This window comes from Sardina pilchardus, chromosome 8, assembly GCF_963854185.1.
Source record: "Sardina pilchardus chromosome 8, fSarPil1.1, whole genome shotgun sequence".
NCBI classification, from domain to species: domain Eukaryota; kingdom Metazoa; phylum Chordata; class Actinopteri; order Clupeiformes; family Clupeidae; genus Sardina; species Sardina pilchardus.
This window is the reverse complement of record NC_085001.1, coordinates 20,164,791-20,188,287: the sequence shown is the minus strand read 5'-3', so window position 1 is coordinate 20,188,287 and position 23,497 is coordinate 20,164,791. Positions and strand designations below refer to the sequence as shown.

General features: G+C 45.3%; 1 protein-coding gene across 1 annotated transcript in view; it reads left to right on the top strand.

Annotated features, from left to right (window-relative positions):
- Nucleotides 1–23,497, top strand: part of zmat4a (zinc finger, matrin-type 4a) — an 80,394-nt gene that overhangs the window by 12,399 nt on the left and 44,498 nt on the right. Inside the window, exons 2-4 of the mRNA XM_062544036.1 lie at nt 58–123; nt 1,155–1,256; nt 16,504–16,593. Of these exons, the coding sequence (XP_062400020.1) occupies nt 82–123; nt 1,155–1,256; nt 16,504–16,593 (234 nt within the window). The 5' untranslated portion in view covers nt 58–81. The remainder of the gene's footprint in view (nt 1–57; nt 124–1,154; nt 1,257–16,503; nt 16,594–23,497) is intronic.

Below are 23,497 nucleotides of genomic sequence, written 5' to 3'. Positions count from 1 at the left end.
GTATGCTAATGCTGGAGGGTGCCCTCTGAGCTTTGATCTTTCCTATTGATCCCTTAGGATGTCAATGAGGAGGCGGCTGGGATGGAGAATCTCTCAGAGGATGGGTTAACTAAAGCCTTATGTGTGGGTATAAGCTGAGCTGTCAAGTCTATGTTAATTACAGCACCAGATCTTAAAAGCTTTCTCACTGTCTTCTGTTTCACCCAGTGGACTATGCCCCATGCATGCATTAGTTTATTTCAGCATTTTAATACACTTTCCCCATTCATAATGTACATCTTTTTAATATGCACTCATTCTTTTAACATTTTTTGCCTGTGGTCGCTTGGTCTAAAAAAGTCTAAAATGGGGAAAGAGAGAGAGAGAGAGGGAGAAGGAGAGGGATAGAGAGAGAGAGGGAAGTGTGAATATGCCTAAGACGTTGTTAGGCTCTGAAGGAAGGGAGGAGAGGAGCTAAATTAGAATAGAGAGTAGAAATAGCAGCAGGCTATGAATAGTGAAGGAGCATCTTGCCAAATCTAATTGCTATCTTCCCACTACCTCTACACGGTGGCATTAAAAGACCACATTAAGGGCCATTATTTCTTTTAGTCTCAAAATAAGCGTTCATTTATTCATGCTGACCCCAAAATGGATATGACTTTTTGGATACGCTTTTTTATTTTTCTGGCTGTAAATGGGCGTACTGATTGCCTCATAGTACCTACATCTGGCTCAGAGTCGTTTCATTTCAAATTGGTCTTCCAGAGACTGCAGGGGATATAAGAAATATTGACGAAAAAAGACTGAAAGAGAATGATGGAGAGGGAGGGAGGGAGTGAGGGAGGAAGGAAGGAAGGCAGGATAAATTGCAGAGCACAACAGGAGATACATAAATCTGAAGCAGTGCAGTGATTTCCACAGTGTGTCTTGCACTAAGAACTGATGACATGCATGTTAGCAGCACAGAACAGTGGAAACTTGCATGGCAGAATGTTCCCTATGCTGGCAGAACACTAACATCAGTGAAGAGAGGGAGGGGGTGCATGGCTTTGTCACGGCTCTTTTGTCTGCGTCACCTGCTGAAGGCCGACTCTGACTCTCTCTCTCTCTCTCTCTCTCTCTCTCTCTCTCTCTCTCTCTCTCTCTCGCTCTTGCTCTCCCTCTCTTCACAGATGAAGTCGCCCGAAGTGGACCAGAGCCTCTTCACAGACAGCTACTGCAAGGTGTGCAGCGCACAGCTCATTTCCGAATCTCAGAGGGTTGCCCATTATGAGGTGAGCCGCTCTTCCCGTGGGGGTCTGGACTTCCAAACCCCATTATTCTTAGTCTCTCTCCACATTCCCCTTACACCTCACACACACACAGCCGTACACCCACACCCACCCACACACACACACACACATACATTACCCACCACTGCCTCCGCAAACACCATAACCACCATCCCTCAGAGGTGTGTATAGGTCAGTGCGAGAATGGCCTTTGTGGTTGGAGTGGTTCACGCTGCAGTAAGCCCAGGCTGCTCTTGACCGAGAACAAAGGTCCGCAGTGTGTGAAAACCACAGGGTCACAGCTTTCCAGAGGGCTGGAACCCCTCTGTGGCCACAGGTATAGACCACAAGGCTGAGTCTGTGGAGGGCTGAAGCACTCTCTCTCTCTCTGTTGCACTTCATTGTTATTTTATCTTAGTTGCGCTACGTTCCTGGGAGAGCAAACAAAGGCAGCAGCATAAGATTTTCGCCTTTGAATTTGTTGAGCATCGGATATGTTTGTCCAGGCGCAGAACAGAGACTTCTGTGTAAGCTATACAGTACTACTGCATATCAGACATCTCCTATGCATCTGAATACAAAGCAGGAGGAGAAAGAGAATGCTCAGGTTGTAGAAGTCAAGACACATGCAAGGTGCACTTGAAGTTTGAAAGGACTGTTGTAGAAACAACAAGGCTGCTTGACTGACTTATGGAAGGGATTCATGTTTACATCCTGTACAGTATGCAGGTCTAGTTAGACCATGTGACCACATTGTGCACAACATGTACATACTGTAAGGTATTCTTCACATACCATGGGCCTGAGGGATGCGAGGGATACTGCAGATACAGTATGTGAGCAACTGTGCCTAGTCATTCATGTCACCAGTGCGCACTTTGGTTGATTTGGATGACAACATAACGGCTGTCACTGGAAAAGCTACACACACACACACACACACACACACACACACACACAGCAGCAGGCCCAAGAGGAGGATACAGTTAAGCTACATAGCCCCTACAATTATTACATGCGGGTCCAGTAGACCCAAACACCACATATGTAAAAGTTATGTGTACCGTGTGCAGTTGCTGAAAATAAGCTATGCTTTATATTCTTTGCTGAAAATGAGTTAAGGCCATTGAGTCTGACTTTGAAGAAATAATAAATAGCATAATGTTTCTTTTAGCAAACGCGAAAAACAGGCCCCACAGACTCAAACACCTTACAAGGGTTAACAAAGCAAAACTTACAAAAAGCATCCAACCTGCATGCACCTTTAGTGTACTCGGGGACCCAAGTGTGTCGAGACGGGATTCGGCCCATGCTGTGGGGGAAGGTAGCGTCCAGCTCATGTCTGTCAGTTACAACTTGACCAACCGCCAAAGAAAACAAAATGAAAAAAAAAAAGTCCATTGTTACCCTGACGGTTGGAATTGCAAAAGTAATGGCTCCTGTCTGAACACCGGTTCTGCCTTTCACTCAGTGTCCTCATGCAGGCAGTCAGGTCCCAGGTGCGCCAGGCTGCACAGGGCTGCACAGGCCCCGGGATGGTGAGGAGGAGAGCTGTAATAATAGATGTTGAAGGGCCTCATATGAGAACCTGTCAGGGCCTTTAAGTATTTATTAGATTGCAGTGTGTGCGTATGCGTGCGTGCGTGTGTGCGTGTGTGTGTGTGTGTTGTGTGTGTGTGTGTGTGTGTGTGTGTGCGCGCACCTGCCCACCCACTGGGCAAATAGAAGTTTTTTTGCGGAGTGGATCTCTGCTGCACTGTTGCTACGGCAGCCTGCCCATCCTTGTGTTTGCTGTTAGCATCCAGAAACGATAGTGCATCGCTGCAATATTTAAGAGCTGTTTAATTAACGTTGTTGTCACATTTTTGTGGAATGGCAAACAATGCTGGATAGTTGATGTCATGTATTATGTATGTAGTAGAATCATGCTTTGGTTACGGTAACTCATTTGAATTCATTGCCAAATTATTATGTAACACACACTCCTTTTGTGTGTGTGTGTGTGTGTGTGTGTGTACGAGCTTCACGCCAAATCAGGAATGGCGAATTGGGTACGCAAGGTAGCTGTGTGTGGACAAGTAATCCGAACAGCCTGCAGCAGGTATTCCAATAATTCAATTGTTCAGACAGGCATTTCAGATTGCAGGAAGTTGGTGTCTCTCTGTGTGTGAAATATTCATTTAGGCTTTTTCCCTCCTCTCTCTCTCTCTCTCTCTCTCTCTCTCTTTCTTGTCCCCGGCCGTTCGTTCGCTCGCTCACTGTTTGGCGAGCTAGAGCCTGTGCCACTTGGACCGATGCCCCCCTTTGCAGATGGGACTTGTCTGCGCTCCATCTCCGTAGCATCTGCCTCCCCTCCACTAACTCTATCTGACATGTTTGGGCCGTTGTGACGACAGCGGCGGCGCTGAACAAGATTCAGTGGAGGGGGGTGGGGGGGAAGGGTGGTGGTAGGGAGGTCGGGGGGGGGGGGGGGGGGCAGGCCTGTGGCGGCCCAGACCTGCTTCCTCAGATGGCGCTTACACCTTCTCCAGGAGCCCTGGTCTCAGGTGTCCCTGGCTGCAGACTGAGGTTTTTTGGCAGACATTTGGAGGACCTTATTTAGTTGAGATGTGGCTCGGATTAAAGTTCAGGTTACCGTCTGCCACGGCTGCTGCTCATTCCGTGGTCGCCGCCAAATGCCAGACATCAGGGATTTATCAGAAGCCTTTGAAAATCGAAGCTGCACTTTGGAGAGACCTCTTTTTTGCCTAATGAGACCTGGATTAAAGACCTTTGGTGTCAAATTCAAAGTGTCTGTCTCACAAAGTAGAATACATCATTGCCATTGAATATGTACAGTGTTTCATAGTGTCAGCTCTTGATGAGGCCAGGACGGGTCACATTTTGTGCTTAATGCTTTGGATGGGTTTTCCATTTCAATGAGCTCGAAGTGTCTACTTCTAAGCCATCAAATTTTAAGCCTATGTCCAGAAGCATTAGTTTTGATGTTGGAAAAGTTGGCCTAGTGCTTTTAATATTTTTTTTGTGTTTATCTGTGAAATGCGTTCAAAATGATCTGCAATTAGACAATATGCTCACCCTGACCTGCCGTGTGCAAATGTTGAGTAGACGCTTGAGAGAGGGCCTCTCATCTTTCTGTATGGAGTGTTTACTCCTATTTAGCTGTTTATTTTTTATCTAAATTCTGTACACTTGTGCTTTGTGGCCAACGTCAATGAAAAAACTGACTGAATAGACTGCTCATTTTCAAGACTATATATACTGTATGTGTGTGTGTGTGTGTGTGTGTGTGTGTGTGTGTGTGTGTGTGTGTGTGTGTGTGTGTGTGTGTGTAAGTTATGAGACATGTCTTACAAATTATATACATTAATAGTTTAACTATTGTGCCCGAGGCTAAAATGTAATTTGTGATATACTATATTTTGCTGCCTATTGGCCACACAGGAACTCTGTCATACCAGTAGTGTCAGAGTCAAGAAGCATCCGTTAGGAAGAGGACATAGCCCACAACCTCCTCACAGCCCCCCCTCTACACACACACACACACACACACACACACACACACACACACACACACTCACTCACACACCCCTCTGTCTCTCCTTGCCTGTAGCCAGTGTGTTTGTAGCCTAGGATCACTCGACTCTCGGATCCAGTGCCCTCCGCTGCTGCATATGCATGAGGACCAGAGAGGAGAGAGAGAGAGGGGACCAGGGTGACCAGAGGGGAGCTTCGTATCTCCCGCTTGGTCAGGGTGATATCATCGACCGTCAAGGACAAACCCCCTCGTCTCCGCGACGCACTGCGCGATCATGGTGACCTAGTTCTCTTTCCCCTGGCCGCCATCTCCCGACCTGTCCTTGCGATCGCTGCCCCGCTTTCAGACCTTTGCGCTGCACTGGGGGCCAGGCCGTGCTAATTCATATCAGATATAATTAGATGTCAAGTGTGTCTCTTCCTATTATCAAGACAACGGTGCGGTCATAGATTGTGCCGCGCTGTGCCAGGAGCAGGACAACAGCGGCTGACCTCAGGAGGTCAGATATGTGCTTTTTTCCCCCCCTCGTTCACTGGGGAATAAATTGATTTTGGAACTATGTTAGCCCATGATATTGAGGCCTTGCTTCCCGGATGTACCGCTGAGGACAGCTGTTTTTATTCGAAACGGCGTTTCCCTGGCCTCGCCAGACCATTGATATTCCGTAGGCAATGGTTAGCTCAAGTGACACCGCTCTTCATCAGGACTACAGTGGTTGCGTCACCATGATTAAGGAAATGGGTTCCCGGGAGACTCGGGTCCCACCTGGGATCCACGGTTATTGTCCCCGTCTGTCCTTCTGGTGTGTTTGGGAGGGGGCGGTTCCCTTCGCCTTAACCATTTGAAAAAAAATAAATAGTTCATGATGAAGGACTATAGAGGATGTATTGATCGGCCCGCTCCTATAGCTGATGTGCCCCCGCCTGCCCGCTGTGGGTTGACCTAGGAGGGCACTGAGTCGGAAAATCTAAAGTGGGAGCGGGCGCGCGGGAGTTATACAGCTCATGCATTTCAGCTCTTAATCAAAGTGTCATTGTTTACTGTCCTTGAAAGATGAAGCGTTTGGGCAGCATAATCAATGGTGTGTCCCGTCCAAATCCATTAGGGTGCAAGACTGTTTCAATCACAGTCCCGAAAATGGGAACAGTTAGGTGAAAGAATGGAGCGATTATAATGATATCTGAGGACACTGTCTAATGAAGCCCCCCCCCATGCCCCTGCCATACATGCACACAGAGAGAGAGAGAGAGAGAGAGAGAGAGAGAGAGAGAGAGGGAGAGAGCATTTGTCTTCTGAAGGAGTTTGTGCTGGAGAGTGAAAATGAGCACTGAAGCTGTCTGAATGACAGAGAACACAAGCTGCACCGAGTTTTACGGGCGCTAGAAAATATTTAGTTTGCACTTCAGACATCCAACACTGCACCCATTCTATTCATTGTATGGTATAATTAGGAGGTAAAGAAATCCAACAGACTTGTCAGGCTCCTTTTCAAATGTGCACAGCACAGTGTCTACCAGACGGTGGGCTGATCAGACAGGGTTGGCTTGACGTGTTGACAGGATGTTCACGCCAAATGGCAGACTGTAGACTCGGAGTGTTATGTGCTAGGCCTGGATCGTATCGGTCTGTTCTTAAAGCACGGGAGAAGCTACCTGGACCCCACACCTGGAGATGCATCCACACGCCATACGTATATATCCCTGGAACAGTATATCCCTGGAACTTGGCAATCTCTTTATCTTTCCTCAAATAAACCCCGTAATGGTCAGGATGAACATCGTGAACGCTTCCGCGGAGAGGGATGTGTTCCCAGTGACACTGGCGTAGCTTTCGCAGGAGGTCGGTGGAGGTTTTTTTTCAGGAACACTCCCTGACCGCCACGTTCGGAGAGGCGGAGGGGCAGGGGGGAAGAGGCTCTGGCTCATCCTGATGAGAAATGACTCAATAACATATTTGTTCCGTGACCTTTGTGGCCCCAATCTCTGTCCATGTTCAGATCATTGGCCGGGCCTTCTGTGTAGGACGCCGACTAATTTGATGCTGATGAACATGCTTAGGGAGCCCATAAATGTCACCTTCGCTCTGGCCGCAGATTCCTCATGAGGCCAGAGCATAAATGTCATATAGGAGTCACCGGCTCTCGCAAAGCAGCATACAGTATTAGCATCCAAATGATGGTGTGTTCTTTGGCTCTTGAATCAAATTTGAGACTTTTTTTTCTTTATACAGTATCAGGGTTGGGTGTCTAATTGTAAAAGAAACCCCCTGCTGTGCTACTGGTTCATCAGCATGGGTTTCAAAACCCTTTCATGAAATGTAAAAGCTGTCAGATGAATTATTTGGATGCTAAAATGAAGCGTGGTATTAAAACAGTCGTGAGAATGTATTAGCAGAGCCTTTTCAAGGTGGCTGTGCTCTCGAGTTGGATCATGTGACCAATGACTCTTTACATGTAAGTGTCATTAGTCCCTGCAATGGGAGGGCAAGTAATTACCTGCTTTGCATTACATATAGGTTCTGAAATTAAATTAATTCAGTTGAAATTAATTTACAGTTTTAGGAATAGTGTTCAGACTAATAAATATTTTGGAGATGTATCCACACGGCATACGCACAGTACCGGTATATGGAAAGTATAAGTAAGGGAAGATAAATTGAGCACATTAGACCCAAATTAAGTATGCCAGTAATAAATGAATCAGGGAATTATTAATTTAAAGGATTAATTACTAATTAATCAGGAAATTAATCAGAGTCCAGGTAAAGGTGCCATATGTAGTTAATAACAGGGCTCGACATTAATGGTTGCCCAGTTTCCCTTGGCTACCAAATTGTTACAAGTGGCAACCAGATTTGGTGGGCTTTGGCAATCAAAACCTCTTGCCTGGTTGCCAGGCTGGCAACCACTTTTAACCACTTTTGAAAGTTCACATTGAGCCCTAGTAGTTATTTCAGTTTAAAGCATCCAAAAATGTGTGTGAAGACACAATCATTTTTTTACATGAAGACAGCTATACTTAACGTTGCTCAGCGATCCTCTAAAGTTAGCATGCTAACCCGGTTGCACCTGTGTAGCTCTCTTGTAATACCACTTCTATTTTATTTGTACTACCATGTCTTAAATGCAAGTCAATGGAAGTGTTATTCAAAAGCTATGAAGATAATCTATCTATTAATGCAAGGAACGTCTGTCTGTGTGTCATTCTGTCTGTGTGTTCCACGCATAACTCTCGAACCGCTCATCCGACTGACCTAAAATTTGCCACAGGTATTGCTAATGACATGCGTGAGTGCAGTGCGAAGTTTGGTCGTTGTTGGACAACAAATGGCAAAGATATCGTTAAATTAAGCGAAATACAACTCTACCGCAATCCCACAATTCTACCGCTCGCCGCACTAGCCACTCCCCCTCACTCTCATTTACTACAGCATAGAAACAAAAAAAGCCCATTTTGCTGACAAACTCACGTGTTGCCATTCATGGAAATTACGATGTCTCACGTAAACAACGGACCGTTTCAAGATTGTTCATGTTGGATAAACATGCTGAGTCCAACACACATGCACCCATGTGCAATTGGTAAGCAGGCTGTCAAAGTCACGTAACGTTGCATAGGCTACTCATCAACAACCGCGGTTGCCTAGCGCTTCATAGCACTGGCATGGCCATGGCATAGACGGGCCATGCATGCGGTTAGCTTTAGGCTATCATTTCCCAACAACAGCAAAAACGCACGGCAATGTAATGTGTCTAATAGCCAGCTCTGCAACTCAAACGCCTTTCCCCTTCACTTTTTTTACTTTGCAAAGAGAGTAAAAAGCTCTTACTGCACGGGCCTGATTCTACATCATCACCAATCTAACATGATCTACCTGCATCAACGTCATTGGGCAACACGTTTCTTGGAAAAAATTGTTTGCACGGGCACTGCACTAGTTATTAATAATCTACAGAATTACATGTACCGTAATTTCCCAACTATTAGCTGCGGCTTATAGATTTTGCTAAATTTCTTCAGCTATGAGGCTAATACATGGGGGCAGTTAATATGGTATTAATATGGTTTTGTTTCTTTTAACTTGCATAAAACACTGCCCTGCGGTTTATACACATTGCAGCTAATAATAACACAGGGAATCACTGTAACTCATTTAAAACATGTTGAATCATGGTGCCTTAAGTCTTCTTTCATTCTATGTTGTCAGCTAATTCTGACAGCCTTTCGGTCTTAGTCTTTATCTTGAATGTTCTTGGGCCTCACTTGCACGTGGCCTGGGAAAGTTGCAGTATTCCATAAGATATCTACATCCTATTGATGATGACATGGTTTGTCTCTCACTTGGAACTCCAGTTACCAGGAGATTCCATCCATTGTTGATAAGCGCACAGTAAATGCAGATGTAAACATATTGTGTGTCTTCCATTAAAGCAATCAGCCACGTTTCATGCTAACTTTTAACATGCTGCTCTTCAGAACGGATGCTCAGGTTGCAAATGTGTTTTTTGATAGAACGTCATTAAAGCCGATGAAGTTAGACACTTCTGAACAAAATGCATGATGAGACTCCTCATGGGCAGAACAAAAGGCATCTGCGGCCTTGGGGAATTAGAATAAGGTGTGTTGTCAGGGCGTTGTCAAACGAAGGGGAAACTTGCCATTTTAATAATCCCAGAGTGTGACGGGAGCCTTCATTTATTTCATTACAAAGTGAAAGCTGAGCATTAATATGGACACCTGCACTCCTAGCAGAGTTCATTTGTGGAGTGTTGCACACACACTGCAGGTTTCAAGAGCCAGAGGAAGACTTTGTGCTTGGATTCCTTCTAATTAATTGATTTGATTTTTCATCACAGTTTATAGCATTACATCTTTACAGATGAGATGCTTTTAAATGAACGACCCCCCTGAAGACACAGTGAAGCTGACAGATGAGGGTATTTAGCTCGTGTTTGAGGACAGTTTTGTTTTTTAATTTATAGGTTCGTAACGGAGCAGTGCATGCAGTCATTTAGACTCTGGCCTTATACAGTATGAGCTTGTCACTGAGTAAAAATGCGCGTTGACTTAGGAGTATGCCTGTTCGTATTTGGAGTTGGATGTGTAGCACTTAAAATAAAAGGTATTTTCACATAGCCTGAGAGCTTCCAAAAGCCCACTGAGACGTACCATGGAAGAGCAGCTTCCCTGCTTGAGGGAGTGTTGCTTGACTGGGTGAGAGCACCTCCATCTCTGGCTAGTCAAGGTCAGGTTGTTATGGCCGAGGAGCAGCACATTAAGTCTGTAAGTATGACTGAAGCTGGGGCAGATTGTGTTATTTATGAAGAGTGTAACATTCCGTTCTTTAACATTAATGGATTTTATCAGAATCCATATATCCTACTGTATATGCTCGCTAGTGTATGTCCCTAAAAGGTCTATGTCCACATTTTCACAAAAGTAAGCTACTTACAGTAGACATTTTAATGCCAACTAATCATCTCTATATGCTATATGATATTTAGTTTCTTCTGAAGCCAATGAAAGATTAATTTAATTTAATTTAATTGATATAATTGCAATTCTAATACATTCTATTGATTTCACCTGCAGTGTTTATAGTCTTTACTGCTGTCCTGTTAGAATAAAGTTAACAGAAGTGGAACAGGCTCGTTAGCAGTTCAGCGGCATGAGTTTCTCTGCCGTGTTTCTTCCCTTCCTTTGGTGGAAATGGATTTAGTTTTGGTGGGTTTTTTTTTAAAAAAAGAGCGAGTGGCTCTCGCTGTGGTGGCCCAGTTTTTGTGACAACACTCTGTCAAATGTCCGCGGATGCGTGTCCCTATTGTCTAGTGCTCTGCCGGCTGCACAGTACAGGGGCTCCTGCCAAGGCGCTGTTGGCCCCTATCTGAGATCCCACTCAGCAGCGCACGGTAGGCTGCTGTGTGTGTGTGTGTGTGTGTGTGCGTATTTGTCTGCCTGCTCCAGAACGAGGAGAAGCACTGAATGGCATTTCAAAAAGTGAGACACACCGTATGATCGCATGTTGGCGGAGCTGGTGGCGGCAGCGGACACGTTCGGCAGGGATGTGACTTTGAGTTCTGCTCTGCGTGCGTGTGTGTGTGTGTGTCTGTGTGTCTGTGTGTGTGTGTGTGTGTGTGTGTGTGTGTGTGTGTGTGTGTGTGTGTGTGTGTGTGTGTGCGTGCGTGCGTGCGTGCGTGCGTGCGTGCGTGCGTGCGTGCGTGCGTGCGTGCGTGCGTGCGTGCGTGCGTGCGTGCGTGTGTGTGTTTTCAGCTTTGATACTTACTGCAGTGTTCCTCGTGCGTTGTGTCTTTGTCTTGTTTGAGCTCTGATGCAGCAGCAGGGGTTGTCGACATGATTTTAGATTTTTCCAGGGCAGTAAAAAAAAAAAAAGATGTGTGAATAGGCTGAGGAGACATCATGGCAGCCATATTGACTGCAGGAGGGTGACGTATCACTCCTTGTCAGTCTCTTGTCACTCCTCCAGTCTGGCTCCCCCTGCTCCGTGCCATTGCTAATCGCACCATCCTCTCTCCGCGCAGATTCTACTTGTCAAACAAATTAAATCATTCCCAAATTTCCTACCAGCCTCTGTGTTGTGCCTGATACAGTGCAACCTGTCCTTTTCAAGCATTCTGGAGATACTTAATGTAAAAAGTGGTTGGCGGTGTAGCCATGCGTTAAATTGCAATTGACAATGCCCTGGAAGAACAGGAGAACAACAACTGGCAGCGAGGCGCAGCCCTCTGTGCTTTCATCGTGCTAAGGCTGTGACATGTATTTATCATAACATGTTTACTTTTCACTTATGTGCCTTTCCAGATGAAGGCTGTCAAAATGTTAGGTTGTGTTTAGTTTTCAAGCGATGTTGTTAGTCATTAACTCCATCGATAATTCATGCATTGTGTATTCAGTGCGCACCTCCAGATAAAAACAGATTTTTGAATATGTTATTTGTTGTCTAGTCAGGGCAAACATACAGAAACGTTGACTGAAGTCTTCAGTTTGTTTGCATTCAAATCCCCAGAACAGATGGAATATGTATTCTTTTGTTATCTTATCTTTTACTGTAAAATACTGCTCATCTTCTCATAGCCTTGCATAAATAGTTAGATTGGTGCTCCATTACCTTAGTCAGGTAATCATACTCCAACTACCTGCATATGAAAGTGTAATGTTTGCTGTATTCTGTACTTCCTTACATGTGCGTAATATTTCCAACAGTACTTCTAACGTTGTTGTTTGTGGCCCTCTGTATACATTTGTTTTGAACAGTGGGTTTAGACAAGACATTCTGTTGTGGCCTTCTCTGTTGACATTTTAGTGTTATTAAAAAGGACTATGCTTTATGACCGTGGCACTTCCAAAGGATTCATAGCGTGAAGGCACTCGGCCCATGTCACACCAATTAGTGCTTTGCCTATAATAGCCTGCATTCTAATGCCATAGCATCCCGTGGCTCGCTAGAGCAGCAACTGGGACAGTTTGCTGCCTGGGTAGCTTAATCTATTAAAACCTGTGGCAGGATATGAAAAGCACAGTATATGTGTGTATCTACAGTATACTCAGGATAATGAATCAATGTATATGAGCCAGGTTTTATTGTCACACTCTGTATAGCTTTGATTTACAACAGTGATAAGATTTAGTGGTTTTTTTTTTTTCACCAATACCTATAAGGAGATTAGAAATATGTGTGTGTCAGTACTTCAGCAATTTGATCACCATCATTATATATGTCAGATCCACTGAGGATCACTGCTGTCCTTTAATGTGAAGCCATTATGTAAGTGGCTGCAGAGAATGTACTGATTTTTGTCTGATCTACACTCCATATCCGCAGTGTGTGTTTTAAAAATGTACAAATTCATTTGAAGTTTACTATGGGAATCCTTTATTTCCTTGAACAATCAGACATTCCATTGTGTGTAATTGAGCAATGCTGTTTGATGTCCGTGAGATGCCTCTTGAAGTCATCGGAGGTATTTCAACTGCTTGAACAAAGGTTAGAAAGGCTGTGCCGTTCAGGTCCCATAATTCACTGTTCATCTTAACCATGTAGTCCAATACTCTCTCCATATACCTCCAGATAGGAATCTTGTCTGGTATGACCAGTGGTGTTGAAACACTTTTATAGAATTGAATGAAGCAGGACGCATAGAGGCCTTCACTTTGACCTGCCATGAACTATGGGCTGCTATAGCAGAGTGACCACAACATTTGACCAAGAGCCCTTTATCCTTTCTCTGGTCTGGTGGCCACTCTTTAGATTGGGAAGGGTGTGGGGATTTTCTGGAAGTACAGAAAATTGTTGTTGTATTGTTGTCTTGTTTAAAAGACTGAAATGGAGGTCATTCCTTATAGAGCTACAGTATATGGTAATTGACTTCCTAACTTTTACGAGGTGGTGTGTTGTAAACTCTGATATGGGGATGGAGATTCTCTCTTGTTTTGTAAGACACTAATTGAATTCTCAGGGCTTGGCCTTGAGTGTTGTGTTTGATGAAACCCAGGCAGAGCTTATCATCGCTTGACTCACTATCTCTGCTGAAAACTCTTGTGCTGGAAGAGTCAAGCTATGGTCACGCTTGACAGCAGGACAGAGACTGGTCAACGTTGCTAAGGCGATAGGTGATTGCAGCCAAATCCAGTGACATTCCTGGAGAAAGCCTGGTCTGTAGCTTGCACAGGTCTTCATGTCCGCCTCTATGTTGAGGTTCACCTGCAAGCATGCTGTGATCCAGAGCATGCAATCAAGACAAATCACATTTGGATTCAGGACTAGTGTCTCTGATTGCCCAAGAGCGATCCAATCAAACTGCCCTAAAACCTATAAGAATATCGAAATGTGATGTTCCAGGGTTCCTTTAGCCAATGTGGCATCCTTTGCACTTGCATGTAGTCATTTTTCTCTGTACTATTATGGGCTGTTGAACGTTGAATGATTGCCAACAAGAACATAGAACTGTACTGTGACACATCAAAGAGAAGCCGTCTGAATACGTATCTGCATGTAAGTGTCCTGTTTTTGTGACATTGTAATGAGTCTCGACATTCAGTCTTTATTTTGGCTTCAGCTCGGCTTTGAAGTTGCCACTGCCTAGCCCCTGCGTGTTGGGAGATCAAAGCAGAAATTTGCTCTTTCATTTCCCACATTACGGAATATCACACTCTAACAGAAACGGTGAGGTGTGAAGCCAAATCCGCTGTAAGTAGCAGTGCTCGTGTCCCCCGACGTGACAGCTAGCCTTTTGCCCTGACACTTTCGCTGACCTCTCCTCGGGGCAGAACAAGCTTGACATAATAAGTGACATCAGACCTCTCCAGTCCCGTGAGGGGTCGAGGGGTGGCGTAGTTTTAAAAAAAAAAACGTTCACCTCATGTTGAGGACCTCCCCCTCGACGGACGCACACAAGTACATACGAGAGTCCTCACTTTGAAATGGAGAGTGCTGTTATGTTACGTTTGCCGAGTGTGGAGATAGAGTTGGGCGATTGGGGATATCTTTTTGACCTTGAGAGAGCTGCCAAAGGGGCCATTACTCTCTGGCCGATTGGTCGGCGTGCCGGTAATCTGAAATGGATTTTTCCTCAATTTCCGATCTTTCGCTCTCATGCCGGGCGGACTGCCATTCAGCCTCACACTCGGAGCCCTCATGCCGCGGCTATCATTTAGTGTCATTTCTGTCACAAAACTGACCACTAAGGTCTCTGGATCTAATCTTCTAGCAGCAGTGGTCACAGAGACACACAAACACACACACACACACACACACACACACATATACACAGACACACAGACTCCAATGAAAATCACTTTTCTTGCCCAACAAGGGACCATCTCCACCCTGTGGCATTTCTGGCTTCATTGGCTCTACCCTGTGGGATGTATCATTGCTGATGACATCCCTGTCAGGACTGCCTTTTATACAGAATTTTCCTCCCCTTCTCAAAAGTCCCCCAGGTCCCCTCCACATTTTCAGAATTTGACTCCTCAGAATGTGGGTGTTAACCTCGAATGCTCCTACAGTATATACCCCCACACCTGTTATGACTCCTGCCTGTTTTATACAGGTTCACTCTGGCTGCACACTGCAGTCTGCCTTATATGCGCTGCTGTAAAGCCATCAGGTCGATTTCAGTGGGCCGATACTCAGCATATAAAAGAGCGCCCTGTTCAGACGCGCTACAGTTGAATGCACCATTAGCGGTTTCATATGATCACATTCACATTGCCAGGGGCCCAGTCCGTTACCTCAGAGGGCCTAGTTAGGCCAATGCCAAAAATACCCGTCACTGAAAGCCTCATTTAGCACTGCACAGCCATATTTGGCAAGCCGGATCCTGGCATAAAAAAAAAAGATCTCTATGCTGTAGAGTTTTGTTTTGTTTTGTTTTGTTTTGTTTTTACATTTGGCTGCTCTTTGTCTGCCCATCTGTGTTGTATGCTTCAAATTCAGTAGTGGAGCTTTAATTAGGCTACCGAGAACTGTCAAAAGTGGCTGAGTGCAGGGGGTAAACAGTCTTTAAAACTCAGGGCCAGGAAAAAGAAGGCTCTTGAGTTCATTTCCTTCCGGTTTGATTATCCATATCTGTAGCTTCAATGATACTGGTGGCTAGTGGACGCTCACTCTGTATTTCTCACTTCACAGACCTGAGAGCTCAGTGGCACAGCCTCAAAAACGGGTTCCCGAGAGACACAAAGATTTCACAGAAACAACCTCCCCATTTAATCTGACAACACTTGTGCGTTTGTCATTTCAGTTGGCAACTTCCCACTGTTCCACTAAAAGTATCCAAATGCCACCATCATGGTCTACAGAGATGTGGAAAGAAAACAATCTTTCTTGAGAAATCAATGCTCCATCTCTTTGCTCTCCCTTCTCACTTCTCTCTCTCTCTCTCTTCTCTACGACTTTCTCTTTTTTGACTTCCCCCCTTTTCTCCCTTTTCATCAGGAAACACAATCCTGTACACCCACTGTCAAATGGCATGATTTGAGATAAACTGAACAGGGAATCAATTCTCTCTTGCTCTGAGAGTGCCTCTCCTGTCAAAGCAGAGGAATCAATGGCTTTGTGATGTGCTCCCTGCACTCTATTAACAACACCAGTAGTGCTAGTTAAGGGCCAAGCACCAGAGGTGTGTTTGTCATCAGGGACCAGCCACTTCTGTGTTCATTAGTTAGTTCATTGTGTGTTTCATTAGTTTAGCAAAGTGTTTTTGAGCTTAGGAAGCACATTCATTGGAAACAGATGAATAGCAAACAGATCAATCAACAAAGCAAATTCAGTGTTTGTGAAGTGGTATTTTTAATTAACTTTTTAAAAATATCCCTCTCCAGGTTTTTTTTCTCATTAAATATCAATCAGGTTTTTGAAACCGTAGGCAATCTACTGATCTTGAGATCTACTAGCCCATAATTTAGTTTATGGAAGGCCACGGCAATTTTCACTGGTGCCACTGATGTTAGCCTTTAGCAGCATGGATCTGATAAAGGGAAACATTAGATGTTTCATTTATAAGAAAATATTATTATTAGACTATTATTTGATCAGTTGTCCATCTCACAGTTTGTTGGCGAATTCTAATTATAAAGAGAAACTTAATGGAAAGTGACATGAGATGATGCGATGAGTAATATGATATCATGTCCTCTTTCTGGATGAAATATCTCTCTTTTTTTAAAGTCGTTTTCTTTGTATTTGTCTTTCCAGAGCCGAAAACATGCAAATAAAGTCCGCCTGTATTACATGTTACACCCAGTGGATGGAGGTTGCCCAGCTAAGAAGCTCAGAACAGACAACGTGAGTACACAATATTTCTATCGCTTTGTTTCTGAATTTTGCATCACAAGAGAAGCATATTGTATACAGCACAATGCCTCCTTGCCTCTTTCCACATTTATACTTCATCGCAATCACCCAAGCTGTTAAAAATTGCATAGCCCGTTGTGTATAGCCTTGGAACCTTGGAATCTTGGAAACCTTTGGTCTTAATGGACTCTTCAGCTATTGATTTTCTTGACCCTACTGGCTTCTGTCTTGGCAAGGCAAACTGTTAAATAGTGCTCCATTTATTGGCAAGACTGAACCCAGCACACTAGGATGTCACTGTGGATGTTCATCAAGGCAGAGCGTGTGAGACAGAGAGAGTGAGAGACAGACAGGAAGACAGAGAGACAGACAGACAGAGAGACAGAAGCGTGGACAAATGTGCAGTTGAAGCATGGTACAACCAAAATTTGACAGCTTCAATTATCCCCTCCTGTCAGCTTGCTGACAATAGACGGCGAAAACGTGCGGCTGTCCTTGAGTGATGGAGAGACTGAGAGGTGCCGGTGACGGTGATGGGGTGTGTGTGTGTGTGTGTGCGTGTGTGTGTGTGTGTGTGTGTGTGTGTGTGCGTGTGTGTGTGTGTGTGTGCATGTGTGTGTGTGTGCGCGTGTGTGTGTGTGTGTGCCTGTGCTAACGCCTGCACGCCACAGCTCAATAGCGGGGTTTTTTGGAACGCTAAGATGTATGAGAGTGACTCACTGAAGCATTCTTTTCTGGGGCCCTTTTGTTGGAAACTGTCAATGCCTTCACCGCGTGCCTGCCTACCCAGCTCTGGTCCTCGCCGTCCTGCCGTTTGAGCAGATGCTTCATTTCTGTCACAGTGTTCATAAATAGATCTACAAAAAAACTCACTGTAGGAGGCAAAATCTCCACTAATTGCTTGTTGGTAATCAAAGCCAGACATCATTGCCGATTTACAGCGAGGGCGCCGTGTAACAGCTGACCTTTTTTTTTTTTTTGTCTTCATCCTGCGCTAGGGGGTTTAAAACCCACACACCGTGACGCGCTTGGTGTATTTCTATTCCTTCCTCCCCGCTCTCTCTCCGTCAACTGAACAGTTGCGTCTTCATAGAGTTTATGTCAGTGCCACAGGGTGCTGTAATAATGCGCGGGTGATTGAGACAGCGCCGTGTCAGGTTGTGTAAACCCGACGCGCGTCCAATGGGCCCCCGCCATAATTATTCCACAGGCTGCCACCTATCAGTCACCAGCAAGTCCTCCCCGCACCCCGAGAGAGCCCTGCCAAAAAGCAACACGGCAAGATGCACACTGATAGAGAGAGAGAGAGAGAGAGAGAGAGAGTGAAAGAGAGGGAGAGAGAGAAAAAGAGAGAGAGGGAGAGAAAGAACTTCCTCTCTTCCTCCTTCCTCTCGCTCAGTCTGTGCCGGTGCTCCCTGCTCCTTTGCTCTCCAGGCCTGTGATTAGCATTCATCACCTGCGGATGTGACAGGAACCCATGTCCGGAGATAAGATAGGGTTACAGGTCTGATTGGACACAGGTAGTGATGCTTCACCAAGGCACCTTCCGAGCACTGGAAAGGCAGCAGGGGAAAGGTTGGGGGGTGTGTGTGGGGGGGGGGGGGGGGATGTATCCATCATCCTGATGGCCGTATACAATTAATTTGAGCTATTTCGAGCCTGATGGGAGCTTCTTGCGGTTATTTCCAGCTGCAAGTTGTCAGGTGGCTGGGCACATCTAGTATCCACCTTTTCCTCTGGGCACTACTGTGTAAAAGAAGGTGGGTTAAAACGGCAGCGGAAGTAGTATGCCTATGGTATTTAGCAAGGAGGCTAAGTGTTTTTTGGGCTATTATTTGCTGTGTAAAGTCGCAAACCTTCATGAGAGATGTTGTTACGGAGCTTAGGAACAAACATGTGCTGTTTGTGGTTATACATATAACCAGACTAAGCTAACTCAGTGGCTTGAACGTGAATGTTTTGAACATGAGCCTAAAGCTAAATCGGAGTGTTCCTGCCAACGATGGTACATTTTCAACTAAGCGCCTCCTAAAAGACAATGAATCAAAAAGAATATGTTTAAAGAACGTTAGCTTAAAAAAGCCTCTCAAACACGCTCCGTTTGTTCACTTGGAAGTGGAATTTGCCCCCACTTTTGACGTAAGGCCTCTTGTGGATAGGTCAGGAGTGTTATTCTATCGTTCTTAGATCAAAAATACACTGCACAGGAGAAATGATTATTTATTTCTCATGTAATTATAGCACTGTAGGCTAATTCTACATTCTCTAATTAACAGCAATGATCAAACAGGCTTGTGTCTGTGTCATGTGCTACGCGTGGACAGTTTTATTTACACATCCCACATGCCATATCATGATTATCTTTTGTGATATGTAGCCAGCAATACTGGAATTAATACGAGGTTCCATGTGCTGTGACTGGCAGGCCTAAATTAGCGGCTATATAAATAATAACTCTGGAACAAATGTACGTGGGCGGCAACTCTGTTTCTGGTATGTTAGCTTTTCAGATGTTCTCACACAAGGTGCTCAGCAGAGACACTGTTGTGTGAGTTCCTCATTTGGAATGTAGCCATCTTGTTGTGTGTCTCAGCGTGCAGATTTGACTGTGTGCTCGTGTGTTTGCATGTCATGTTAAGAGGTGGTGCTCATCTCAGTCATTTTACTGAGACTCTAAGTCGAGACACACTGCCTTCCCTCTGTGTGCGTTTTCAGCTAAGCTGAAATCACCAGCAATCAAAGAAGAAGTTGAAATTCTTTGCTTTTCTTTTTTTTTTTTTTTTTTTTTTTCAATGGGCTCAGCTATTGTTTACCTACCACCCAACACTCTGAATATGTTCACCCCACCCAGCACATTAGAGTATGTTTGATCACCACCGCTGCAGCGACTGACTCTCTGCAACATGAGCAATATTCCTGTAGCTCAGAGCAGCTGTTGTTTTCTAAAGCCTCACACTCTCTCTCTGTGAGTGTGTGTGTGTGTGTGTGTGTGTGTGTGTGTGTGTGTGTGTGCGTGCGATCATCAGGGATGAGACAGCAACCACAATGAAGGACTGCGGCAGACCGCCAGTCCGCACCAGTCAGCCCGCCTCTCACTCCCAATGTCACGGGAGGTGAATCTGACTATCCGTCAGTGTTGCGAGTAAGACAAGTGTTTGCGGTTATGGCCGCTTGTAAAAGTTCAGTTGAGCAAGATCTCAACACTTTTATAGCACGGAGTCGTTATTTAGTGCTGTTCTTAATTGAGTCCCACAATAAAATGTAAATAGTGTGATGGTGGTGGCATTGAGTAACTGAATGTGTGTGTGGACAGTCAAGCTGAGTGATTGCTGGTGTTGCCCAGCTGTTTTGATTCAGTAACAAAGACCAGTTTAATCCAAAATCATGCATATTCATACCTTTTCAGAAGTCTACTCAGTGAAAACAGTGTTTTCAGGAAAAACAGTGACTCAACTCCTCCAAATATAGGCCATGTATTTCTGCTGAAATACAGTAAAAGCATTTGTCGGAAATAAGCTTGAGTTCACACATTAGCTGTATCATTACTAATCATTTAAAATGTATGTACCACTATTTTTGTTCTGATTGTGTCGCTATAGATGCTTCCTCCTTTCTGGTAATAAATACGAGTGTAACTGTACATTGTGACAGTGTGGCCTTGGCCATCTGCTTAGCTCAAATCAGCCATCTGCATTGCTAGCTAATAGGTACATGCCCCCCTAAGAACTCCACAGAAGTGTGTATCCCTTACTGGATCAGTAATTTAATACTGAAACCATTGAGGCGGACACAATTCGTGGCTGGGGACATTTTTGTGCTGATTGAATATGTGTCCCTCTGTCCAACTTGTTCGTTATTAGCTGTGTTTAAATCAACACAGACTCGTGTCTTTCTGGTGGGGAAGCCAAACCCTGCTCTCTATAGCAACAATGTCACCCACTCACTCTGAAACTAAAACATCCTTGAGACCCGTGTAGCTATTCAGTCTCCTGAATGCATTCGTCTCCAGGCTCACTGTACTGTAATGCCTGGCATCATTCTGTCACAGAAGCTGGATAATTCAAGGTTTGGCTAGTCAGAAAACTTTGCCATGTTTTTTTACTGCGACAAGCCAAAGGACCCAGCCGAAATCACCTTAGTTCCACCTCCTGCTCTTAAAAGCCATGTTAGTTCATAAATCCATACAGTCGACTCTAGAGGATTTCTACTCTGTGAGCTGCTGTGGGTTTAGGGTGGGTGGACGTACACAGAGGAGCTGTGGAGACTATTACATCCCAAGCTGACTTCTCATTAAGCTCATTTAAGTTCCTGGCATATTGGCCAGGTCTGTATATCTTAATGCCGGTGCCATCTGAGTGATGGATTGCCTTGCCACCATCCAAATCTCCCATCATACATCCCCCCTCTCTAATAACGCTTTAAGCCATTTCATATGTGAGCGGCTCGGGCCATCAATATTCGCCTTCACTCTTTTTTTTTTTTATGTCTTCGCCTCTCTGCACTGTCATATTATGCCGGTGATGCATGGACACTGGACAGACATTGTGGGTTCTCGGAAAGAGAGAGCAAGAGAGAGAGAGAGACGCATGGACAGACATTGTGGAGAGAGAGAGATGCATGGACAGACATTGTGGGTTCTCAGAGAGAGAGAGAGAGAGAGCAAAAGAGAGAGAGAGAGATGCATGGACAGACATTGTGGGTTCTCAGAGAGAGAGAGAGAGAGAGCAAGAGAGAGAGAGAGAGAAAGAGAGAGAATGTGTGTGCGCGAAGCGTGTGGCTCGCTCCCGGTCAAGCAAAGGGGACGCACACCAGCCAGAGCCTTCTGGCGGGATCGTGGCCTCAAGGTGCCGGCGTCTAAAAATACAAGTGGAGGTCTGAGGGGGCTTTTAGGGTAGGACATGGCGTGCCCGTGTCAGGGGCCCCGGCTGAGCCGATGCAGACTGACAGCTGTGACGGGCTAATCTGTCTCCGCGGCCGGCATGGCAACGTGGAACGTTGCCACGCCACACGCCACACCACGCGGATATCCGTTGAGCCCCTGTCCATCCTGTGTAACCAAGGGCTGTTTTTGAGGTTCTGGGCAAATGTCCTTGGCGTTCATTGTTGCCCGCTTCCGACGTTCGCGTTCCGCTCCCTTCACTTTTGAACGCTTGCTGAGAGTGTTTTGTAGTCGGAAAGAGAGAGAGAGCGTCGGGTTCACGGTTCCATCTGTGCAAACACTGCAGCGGCGATGCCGTGTCTCGGCGGACCACCTCTCTGCACCTGTGCTGCTCATTGTTGCCGGAGCATTCCGCTCGGAGTCAGGAATGAAGTCTTTGTCTTTCGAGTAGGTTTCAAAACCTGTCAAACAGCAGGCTGTGAAAAGGATCCGGAGTAAACAAAGGCTTTTGCCCTCAGAGAGGGAAAAATGTCTAATACGAAAACTTTGGCTTTTGAAAGGCCAATCAATGCGGAGAATACAGTGAGCTGACCCAGAACGTCACTCGGTAGTTCAGTAGGTAAACAAAGTCGAGTCTCTTCTCCTCTCCCACAGTGTGAAAGCTGTAGGATGTTATCTCTGCAGCCTACGCGAGGATAGCCACTCTCAGCCTTTGGTTCAGCATCGCATCAGTCTTTTGTCAGCCTGGAGGAGATTACTCCCAATCACTTGTCTTGCGTTTTTATGGAACAACATCATATTTTCTCCGACATGTCAAGCGAGTCTCCCTAATGGGCGTCAATTTTTCCCTCTCTGCGGCCATTACCGCGCACACACACACACACCCGCGTCCTCGTCCCGAGCACTGTCATCTCCGAGATTTTTTGGGTGCCGTCTCTCCCGCTATCTGCCGCGCCTCCGACATCAGCAGTAAATTACGGCTTCATTGCTGTCCTCTGCTCCCATGCGGCCGTTCTGCACTGCTAATCAGATGGTTATCGCGGGGGCTGATTGCGCAGACAAGGGGCCCTCAGATTCTCTCTGTCAGCTACTTTATGAGCTGTGAGGCATAAAATCGTTTTTTTTTTCTTTATTTTTTCTTCCTATTTTTGTAGATTTATCCTTTTCATCTAAGTGACAGTGTATGTCTTTTTTTCATCCTCCCGAGTGTTTGAAAGATACAACTTAATTGTTATCTCAAAAAAAAAGTACATAAGACACCCCAGCATGGGAGTCTGGTAAGTCGGTTAAATTAAAGGATGAACATGATTAACAACATGGCTCTTTAGCTCATAACAAATCAAATAGGCATGGCGTGTGTGTCAAAATAAGAGAAAGCGCCATAATATTTTGCCTTGAACATTGCCACCCAAGGGCACATACTGTATGCAAGGCTATCATGCTGTATAATGCCCAGCCTTGATTGAGCAGCTGGTACAGGTGTCTTGGCTCCCTTTATTCTTCCTTCAGTAGTACACGGCCAGCAGACAGGTCCTGTGCACCTGCAATCAATGGACACCACAATAAAAACCACCGCCAAATTGATTTCGCACCCACATACAAGGAAGATGGAAGAGCGCTGCCTTGCAGTGAACGATATAGCGGTGCTTTGGACAGACTGGGATTTTGACAGAGCACACGAGACTGCTCTACAAAGGAGAGTTCTGCATGAATCTCTCCGATAGCCTAGCCTCTCTCTCCACACAGGGCAGGATCGTTTGGATTGACTTTAGGTCCGTTGCCACAGCCACATGACGATGCTTCGCTATGCCAGCCTCGCGCACAGTATTTGAGAATGAGCTGCTCCCATGACCCATTAAGTAATATGTTCTCATTTAAAGAGCTGTTAAGGGATACTTGTAAGTTATGGCTATAATTGTTACGATCTAATGGCTTCTCAGAAATTATGGCCACAATAAAGTCAGCATGTACTATAAATGGTCTCCCGCAAGTGTGTGTTCATTACTGAGGCCAGCT